The 9887-nt window shown below is 35.0% G+C and overlaps 1 protein-coding gene across 1 annotated transcript; it reads left to right on the forward strand.

Moving 5' to 3' along the window:
* The first annotated feature begins 1492 nt into the window (after positions 1–1492).
* Positions 1493–9448, forward strand: LOC149577762 (kinesin-like protein KIN-5D). Its single transcript, XM_089825611.1, has 24 exons — positions 1493–1633; positions 2343–2775; positions 3511–3640; positions 3732–3890; positions 4468–4805; positions 4888–5026; positions 5160–5257; positions 5372–5528; positions 5643–5712; positions 5828–5904; positions 6023–6076; positions 6166–6246; positions 6340–6451; positions 6532–6618; positions 6706–6881; positions 6992–7153; positions 7265–7372; positions 7484–7642; positions 7729–7812; positions 7900–8105; positions 8254–8355; positions 8441–8550; positions 8651–8802; positions 8931–9448. The coding sequence occupies exons 2-24, from the start codon at positions 2585–2587 to the stop codon at positions 9162–9164; spliced, it is 3186 nt and encodes a 1061-aa protein (XP_089681737.1). The 5' UTR covers positions 1493–1633; positions 2343–2584; the 3' UTR covers positions 9165–9448.
* Positions 9449–9887: the final 439 nt, after the last annotated feature.

The raw sequence follows: 9887 nt of genomic DNA on the forward strand, positions 1-9887 counted from the left end.
ACCACAAATTACATCGCCATTGCAAATTGTCATCGCAATTTGATCCCAAATGTTGTAGTGTAAAATGGGGTGGCTTAAGTGTATAGGAAAGGAAATAAATGATCTTCTTCTATAGTACATGCTTTTTTTATATGACTTTCATAGTTTTTGTAGAATATATAGCATTTGGTCACAATGCATATTTGTTTTCATGATACTCAGCTATAGGAGCAATGTTTTTTTGTCTTAGATATATTTTGGACTCCTTGATCTAATAGTATTGATGTACTTGTTATTACCTAGACAATTAATATGTTCATCTCACTCTACAATAGACAACTTCTTATATCTAATACAAACAAACAATTAGCAAACAACATCTACATATAATAAATTATTTATAGATAAAGGACTTTTAATATGGCATTCCATATAATTTTATTTAAATTTGACTATGAATGAAGATTCCATGTGATTTGAATCCATTTAAGTGTTATGGGTTGATCAAAGATGTTTGTTTAGTAGATGTTTAAACCTTTCGAAAGGGTAATATGAGACTTAGGTCTTATGTATATACATCACATTCTTAAAAGGGTTTCTTATAAATCAATTCAAATATTCATGGTAAGCATGTCTATTGGTGTGAAATGAAATTTAAACCAATGTTGTTGATTTGATAATAGTTTATGTTGTTTCACTTACTCACATGTGGTGAACAATAGGATCTTGACATGATTATGGTTAAATATACTTTCTTTAAATTTAATAAAATTTTATTCTTCCTCCATCTTTTTATATTTACATTTGGATACAACTTTTTGTAGCCAAATATAACTTACAAGATAATCTATTAGCCTTTCGATACTCCTTTTTTAAGTATACTTCTTTATAACTTGACTTTTTCCCTTCTTGATAATTGACATATATTTTAATTATGTTTATATTTCTTCTATTCAATGAATTCTTCAAGAACTATTTATAAGAAGTTTCAATTCCATTAAATCAAATTAAGTAATATTATCTTTTCTTTTTTATCTTTAATATAATTTGATTTTTAATTTTATTAATCTAACCCCCCTCCTTCAACTAGTGACTTTAACTTTCAAGGAGCGACTCTCCCTCTTATTATTATTATTTTATTATAAATTCAATTATTATTAACTGATTGAAATTACCCTACTTTACATGTCTTTTTGAAAATATTCATTAATTTTTTTATGATTTACAAGTGTTCATAGAAATGGGAGATACGAATGGTTTAAACAAAGTGCAAGGTGATGTCATAGGCATAAATACAAAAATAACATAAAATCAAATCCTCAGTTTTGTGGCACACAAGAAAATGAACATCAATGCACGATTTCCAAAGTAAAACGTCAATTTCAATTTTTCAACAATTGAGACGTTGGGGGAACTCTTCAACGGTTGGGAAGACACCATTACAAATTTCAGACCGTTAAGAGGATTTCAAAATTTCACAAAACACATTAATATCTGTCCTCGATTTGAGCATTCATCGCTAAAATCATTTTCTTGACATAACTTTAACGCCTCAGAAAACCAGGCTTTTCCTCACTCTGAGTGAAGATCTCGTGTTTCTCATGGAAGTTTGAAGAGTTCGTGATATTTGAAGACTATACTGCTAAAAACATTGGTGAGTTCAACACTACTCATGTTCATTGTGATAAAAAGTTAAAATGCTTCAATAGAGCGACGGATCCCTCAATTTTGTTTTGTATGTTGAAGGGAAAGTATATACAGGAATCCTTTGTTTGTTTGAATTAAGGGTGAATTTGTGAATATCGGGAGTCGTTTTAAATGTTTGCGGAAGTTTAGTATAATTTTTGTTGATGGCATAGGAAACTTTTGAAGCTTTTGATTTCAGGGGTTTAGAGGCTCTTTATTTCACGGGTTCAGAATCTCTTCTGTGTGGGGGAAATGGTGCTAAACTTAGCTCCCGCTTTGTTTTGTCATGTTTCAGAGAGTGTTTTAGTGTTTATCGTGTTATTTAGAGGAAATTTTACGAGATTTAGCGTTTCAGGTGTTTGACTGCAGTTATCTAATCGGGTCGCCGTCAGGTTTTGGGAAATATTTGTCGCATGTAGTGTTGGAAGCATTTAGTTGTCTTAAAATGGGTATATTGTGAGTTTGCCGACCTTCCTTTCCATTAGCTGGGCTTCTAGTCCTGGAACTTGTGCAAAGAAAGGAAGCTACTCGCTGTTGATCTTAAGGGGTTTTGACAGAGTAGTTGCTAATTTTAGGATCACCTTTGATCGCCTTGTTTTTCCTCATTAAGTTTGTTTCTCTGCTCGAAGAATTACTTAGCCCTGCGTCTGACGTTTACATATTCGTTCTTTATTTAGCAGGATTGAAAGCATTTACTGAACTGCAAAAGTCCGATGTGGCGCTGCCGATTTGCAATTTTTACTGTGCATTTTCTCTTTTGGCAGAGTTGCATCGCCGATTCTGTGGATTATTAGCAATTTGTGGGTATTTTTCATTGTTTGTATACATTCAAGCTTTGGTGTTCTGGATGTATATCCGAAATTGAGGGAAGGAAATCTTGAGCTGCTTCTGCAAAACAGCTGTAAAGAGCGCATTTGTCATGGAAACCATGTTTTATACTCCACAATATACTAGGAAATCCTTTGCATCTCCATCCCCTTCACAGACGCCAAGATCAGAGAGAGGAAGGGCTTCCAGGAGTGAAACCAGAGAATCCAGAGTTGTTGAGGACCTTTCCAATAGATTTGACAAGGAGAAAGGAGTGAACGTGCAAGTTATCCTAAGATGCAGGTACAGTTAAATACTTCATTATTTGTTTCTTTTCCATTGTCTTTGCCATCGATTCTGGATGTTGCATCATTGTTATTTTGGTCTTCAATTATTAAAATGGTTTTTTTAACCACATTTTTGGTCCCTTTGAGGAAAATGATCGTGGATCCTTGTTATATTGGATTTGAATTCTTCACTTCATTCTCTGCCAAAATTTCAAATCGTTTGAAGAAGATAATTCACTTCTGTTTTTGCTGTAGACTTTTCATATAGTTTTCTTTGCCAAAATTTCAGGTCATTTATCATAGATCGTAGTGCCTCATTGTTATGTGGATATTCAATCCGGATGGTTATTTTCAAAATCTAAATTTATCCTTCACGTCATTTTCTGCCAAAATTATAAATTGTTTGAAGAAGATAACTCACCAAGTGCTATGTTTGCTGTACACTCTTCATATAGTTCTCTTGCCAATATTTCAGATTATTTATCATCGATCGTAGTGCATCATTTATTTGTTGGTATTCAATTCGGATAGTTTTTGTCAAAATCTTATAATAAATGTCTTCTGCCAGAATTCCGTAGCTTTTAATAAAGATCACGATGAATCATTGTTTTATTAGTTTTCAAGTTATATGTCAAAATTTAATCAAAATTTAAGGCCAAGCAATAAAAGACGATGTTAAATTATTGTTGTGTTGGTGCTCAAGTACTTTTTTGTTCACAAAATCTCACAGTTCTCGTTGCAAACATTTCAGACCATTTAATGAAGATGAGTTGAGGGCTAATGCCCCACAGGTTATATCCTGCAACGAGCAGAGACGAGAAGTTACAGTCTATCAAAGTATAGCCAGCAAACTGACTGACCGTACCTTTAATTTTGACAAGGTCAGGAATATATACTACACATTTTGACGTCTTACAGGAGTTGCCTTGAAGTGAAAATATAACATGAATTCTGCTTCCAAACGTGTGACAGGTTTTTGGTCCCAAGGCCCAACAAAGAACCCTATACGATCAGGCTATAGCTCCCATTGTTAATGAAGTCCTTGATGGGTATAACTGTACCATTTTCGCCTATGGCCAGACAGGCACAGGGAAAACATATACCATGGAAGGAGCAGGACGGAAAACGAAGGTGTGACCTGAATCTACTTGTAAATTATTGTCTGTTCAAATATGCCCAATAGTCAAGTCATATCTCAAGGAAATTTAATTCATTTATTGCCATTATTATATATGAAAAAATGAATGAGCTCTTTCTCTTCAAAATAGAGAAGAATGATCAAGTCAATATCTCAAGGGAATTTAAGTCTTTTATTGCTATTATTATATATGTTAAAACAAGTTAACTCTTTCTCTTCAAAATAGAGAGGGATGAATAATTCATTGTGTTCTTCTCTTCAATTTATCATGCCTTTTTATTTCTATAATTGTTGGAGAGCAAACAGATTGAATGCCACTGCCTAATGGTGAGAGAGAGCGCTCAAAAGACCTCTGATAGTTTTCCATTCAATTATGATGGCTTTTGATAGCTATGTTTCCACTTGAGGGGTATAATATAATTGCCTCTAGTAGCAGGAGAGAACATTGGACAAACTTTGAAGCCCTAAATGTTGTTAGAAGTTGATTGTGATTGTTAAAGGCCCACTTCAGAACTTAAAATTTTGTAGTATCTAATTTTCTGAATCTTTGAACCTATCGATGCTTTCTAGAATGGAGATCTCCCTAGTGATGCTGGAGTCATACCTAGAGCTGTCCGCCAAATAATTGAAACATTGGAATCTCAGAGTGCTGACTACAGTATAAAGGTCACATTCCTGGAGCTATACAATGAAGAAATTACAGACTTATTGGCGACCGAGGACTCTCCTAAGCACTTTGATGACAAATCAAAAAAGTCAATCACTCTCTTGGAAGATGGTAAAGGTGGAGTTCTGGTAAGAGGCCTAGAAGAAGAGATTGTATACAGTGCAAATGAGATATATAATCTGATTGAAAGAGGATCTTCCAAGAGGCGCACTGCAGAAACTTTGTTAAATAAGCAGAGCAGGTAACTTGAGTACCAACCTCTTAATGTACATTATTAGCTTTACCATTATTTCATTAATAATGTGACACCTTCATGTTTGCAGTCGTTCACACTCCATATTCTCTATTACTATTCACATTAAAGAAACAACAGCAGAGGGGGAGGAGCTTATTAGATGTGGAAAGCTTAATCTTGTAGATCTGGCTGGATCGGAAAATATATCACGTTCTGGAGCCAGAGAGGTAGGATGACAAGGGCAATATTTCGTTTCTGTAAAAGTAGTAATGTTATCAAATGTGCAAAGATCAGCTTCTGTTGAATTGCCATGGGAGCCCAAAATCTACTCAACATGCACTTACATTAAGGATGTGGCAGGGTAGAGCAAGGGAAGCAGGGGAGATCAACAAGAGCCTGCTTACACTTGGCCGTGTGATCACTGCACTTGTAGAGCATTTAGGTCATGTGCCTTATAGGTATGTTACATCCTTTCAACCATATATGCTTTTAGTTGACAGTGTATCTCCTTGTTCTCTTTATCAGGCATGTATAGTGCATTATTTGTTAATGAAATTCATCCGTTTCAACAGAGATAGCAAACTAACAAGGTTATTGAGAGAATCTCTTGGTGGCAAAACAAAGACTTGCATAATTGCTACGGTATCCCCATCAGTGCATTGCCTCGAAGAAACTCTTAGCACACTAGATTATGCTTATCGTGCTAAAAACATAAAGAACAAACCTGAGGTAAGTCTTAAAAGGTTGATTATTTCTAAATTTTTCTTTGGTTACGCCTTTCTTAAAGCTGGTTGCACTGGGGTTGCACTTCGTTATCTTACATTCGGGTGTTTACTTTTTCAGGTTAATCAGAAAATGATGAAGTCTGCCTTCATCAAAGATCTATATGCGGATATTGAACGGCTCAAACAAGGTTTACATTTGTGCACATATTTTCAGTGTCTTTTGTGGCAAATAAATCTTTAAAATTTGTTTCCTCTGTAAACATTTTTTTCCTGAAGCACAATCCTGTGTCTGAATGGTACCAGATGTGCGTGCTGCAAGGGAGAAGAATGGTGTTTATCTTCCAAGAGATCGCTTTATACAGGAAGAAGCTGAAAAAAAGGTGAACCTATTAATCAAACAGTAATTTCAGTGACATCACATTGTTCTCGGCAATCATTGGTTATCTCAACTCACAATATCACTTTATTTTTCTTGTTTGTCTTTTGTGTTTCAATCAGGCCATGACTGAAAAGATTGATCGTATGGAATTTGAACTTGATTCCAAGGATAAGGCAAGTATTTGCACAATTTGGTATCCTCTGTAGTTGTGTAGTCCATGTTGGATTTCCAGTTTGACATTTTCTGTCTTCTCTGCATGCAGCAAATCAATGAGCTACAGGATCTGCATAGCATTCAGCAAAGAACAAATGCAGATTTGAAAAATAAACTTGAGGCTGCACATGTATGGATGATTTTTATTCTTTTTCTTTCTGGATATCCCTAATAGTTTTGTCTCAGAAAACTTAAATTATATTTACTTTTGTGATGCAAACAGAAAAGCCTTGAAGATACTGAGGAAGCCTTGAAAGATCTTCAAGAAAAATATAAACAAGCTAACTATGCACTTAGAGAAAAGGAGTTTTATATTTCAAATTTGTTACAGTCAGGTAATTGATGTTGGAAATAGTTAATGCTGAGGTGCCGATTCTTGCAAGAGTGTTAACATGATTCTAATTGTTTTGAACAGAAAAATCCCTTGTTGACCAAGCATCAGATATTCGATCAGAGCTAGAAACTGCTGCACAGGATGTAGATGGGTTATTTGCCAAAATTGGTACTTGTTTTCTTTCCTGTAGAACTGCCATTATACTGTGAAATTCAATTTTTATTACAGAAAACTTATTCCACTTCGTCTCTGCAGATCGCAAGAATAAGATAGAAACTGGAAACCAGAATCTAGTTCAAACATTTAAATCACAGCTGTTGCAGCATCTGGAACTCTTGCATAACTCTGTTGTAGGTTCAGTTTCCGAACAGAGACAACAGCTAAAAAATACAGGAGAACAACTGCTATCCTTTGTTTCAACTAAAAATCAGGCAAGAAAACTGCCTTTTTGAATTCAATTCCCAGTTGCTTATTGAATTTAAATGTTAATGTTTTATGGCTTCATTTCTTATAAATATTTAGCCTCATAATACTGCCACAGGCTACAGAAGGAGTGAAAAATAGGGTGGAAAGGTTGCAGACAATATACTGCTCTGGAGTAAAATGTCTGCACAACCTAATGAATGAACTTGATGAAAAAACGTTGGCATCTTTTGGGAGGGTTAACTTGGCAGTCAGTTCACAGGCATCAGATCTTAATAGTGTAAGATTCCATCATTGAGATTTCATTGAAATGGTTCGGAGTAGATTTATGTATTTCCTTTCTAAAATGTGTGGCTGAAGTGGGGGGACCCTTTTTTGTTTTGTTTTGTAGCTTCTAGAAGATGCTGTTTCCGAGGCAAATGCAATTCTCATTGAACTTCAATGTGCTCTTGAGAAACAGGAGAAGGAAATGGCTTCTTATGCCCACCAGCAACAAGAGGTTGGAACTACTCATATTTATACATCTGAGCATTAAAGTACAACATATTCGCTACATAAGGTCTTAGGCTTTTGCTTTGTCAAATATAATCTCACTCTTATATTTGTGCAGAGATTTAAGAGAACTATGGAGTCTACAAGAGTAGTTTCAAAAGTCAACATCAATTTCTTTGAGAATCTTCACAAGAATGCACATACACTACATCAATTTGTTGAAGAAACTCAAACGATCCATGACAAGAATTTATTGGATCTTGAGAAATCATATGAGGTAAGATTTCATGATTACAACAGCACATTCCTGTCATTCTTCATATTCTTGTTAAGTGATTTATACACGCACTTTCATTTCCACAGGAGCTTGTAGCAGAGGAGGAGAAGCAAACTTTGGAGAAAATATCTGAAATATTGGCAAGTTCAACGGCTAGAAAAAGCACACTAGTGTGTACCTTCTCTCTAGTGTGTATTTCTACATTTAATGATCAGATCATCTATTACTTTTGCTGAATGATTCTTCTTGCCTTTCAGATGTGCACTGCTGTTCATAACATGCGGACAACTACTTCTGATAAAGCACATGAATTGCAAGAAGGAATGATGAATATGCAAATTATCACTTCAGCTGCCCAAAATGAATGGAATGTGTACATCAAACAAGCTGAGGATGATTATCTTCAAGATGTGTCCTCTGTGGAAGCAGGGCACCGCTGTATAGAAACAATCCTTCATGATTGGTATGAGTACCTGCTGAAATTCCACATTTCTAAGAAGGGATCACCACTATAAAGGATCACCACTATTTTTCTACATTATTTGTGGTTCAAGAAAAAAATATCTATGGATTTGTTACTTGATTACTACTAAGAAGGTACTTTTTTGCAGCACAACGAAAACCACTACTGCTGGGATCCAATGGAAAAACACACAAGTTTCCGTGCAGCAGATGGGGAAGAGAAACGTTGAAGCAGTGGATAATATTGTCAAGTATGCCATATGCTGAATTTTACAAAGCAATTCATTTAATTTATCTAAATACATGATATTGAGGAGATTCGCATCCATCTTACAGGAAAGACACGGAGGCTAATCGAGTTGTTCTTGCTGACTTCGCACACAATGCATCTTCAGCTCATGTAGAAATTGAGAAGGGAATGGGAAGTTTGTTGTCTGATATTAATGGTATGTTCAAATGCATCTGTGATTTTGAATTTCAGAAATTGAGCTTCTGTAATTTTGAAACTCTCTTGTGCGTAATTTACGTGCTGATAATGTTCTGTAGATTTATTAAAAATGGATCACAATGTATGCCAAGATATCCAACCTGCTATTGCTTCTGGTACAAGCAATCTTGTTCGACTGCAAAATAACCACAATACTAGGGTGGATGATATAACCAAGGACACAGACAAATATTTAGTGACGGAATATCTGGTGAGTATAAGTTCTGTCTGGAATAAATTAAGGATTTAAGCAGGAAGATCACCCAACTTGTAATGTTTCTGTTTGTTGTTACTTTCTGGCTTATTGTCTAACATTAACATCTTTAATATAATAACCAGGAAGATCAGCCAACCTGTACAACACCAAAGAGGCGATCTATTTGCATACCAAGTGTTGATTGCATTGAAAAATTACAAACCCCTTCATTTGAGGAGCTAGTGCAATCATATGGGGATACAAAATCTGGAAGACGATTAAAATATGGAAATGGAGAGGTAAAACAGTTCTATGGATCTTCGCCTGATGTGACACCTGTGCATGAAGCCAGAGTTCCCCTTACAACGCGTAATTGACTGAATCATTTTCAATCAAGCCAATATTGAACTAAGATATTTAATTGATCTGAAATTAAAGCTCGGTTGCTTTGCTGTATAATATGTACATCATCTGCAGAACACATGAATTTGAATTGAGATAAATAGGGTGGGAATGCTTCAAACTTGAAGCAATACCTGGTGCTAACAAATAGGTTGAAACTGCTTCACACTTGAGGCAGTTGGAGCCCAACATGTAACAACTCCAGTGGTACATGCTGTAATCTTAAATGAATTCTTTTTTTGACAAGGTTTCTCCTCAAGACGCGTGTTAAATTTTGGTTACCATTTCAGTAGAATAATTACATTAGTTTCTCGTGTTTTGAATCTGCTTATAATTTATTTTGGTAAATAAGACTACTAGAATTCTGTTTCTTAGCTCTCTTTATCATCCTGATGATGGATCATAGAGTATGATCCAAAACGTTAATGTTAAAAAACATACACAATCACACCCAGAAGCGAATACAGAATTTTATGGATTGTGGAAATCTGTTACAATTAAGACTACTAGATTTTATCAATGTTTCTCATAATATATTTGAAGCAATAATGGTAAATAAGGCTACCGTATCAGATTACTTAAATTGTCTATCCTTTCTCCTCTTCCAGAACCTTCTAGGAAGAAATATTCTTCTTTGACAACTGAGCTCTATACTTATTACTTACCTCCTGAATGTCGAATTAATTCTGCCATAAACT

Source organism: Cupressus sempervirens, chromosome 1 (genome assembly GCF_028749045.1).
Source record: "Cupressus sempervirens isolate cs-2001-9-10 chromosome 1, ASM2874904v1, whole genome shotgun sequence".
Taxonomy (NCBI): domain Eukaryota; kingdom Viridiplantae; phylum Streptophyta; class Pinopsida; order Cupressales; family Cupressaceae; genus Cupressus; species Cupressus sempervirens.

Coding starts and splice junctions, on each gene's coding strand:
- LOC149577762 (XM_089825611.1), top strand. CDS start 2,585: ATGGAAACCATGTTTTATACTCCACAATATACTAGGAAATCCTTTGCA. Junction 3,891..4,467: donor GAGCAGGACGGAAAACGAAG/GTGTGACCTGAA, acceptor GATGCTTTCTAG/AATGGAGATCTCCCTAGTGA. Junction 6,452..6,531: donor TTCAAATTTGTTACAGTCAG/GTAATTGATGTT, acceptor TGTTTTGAACAG/AAAAATCCCTTGTTGACCAA.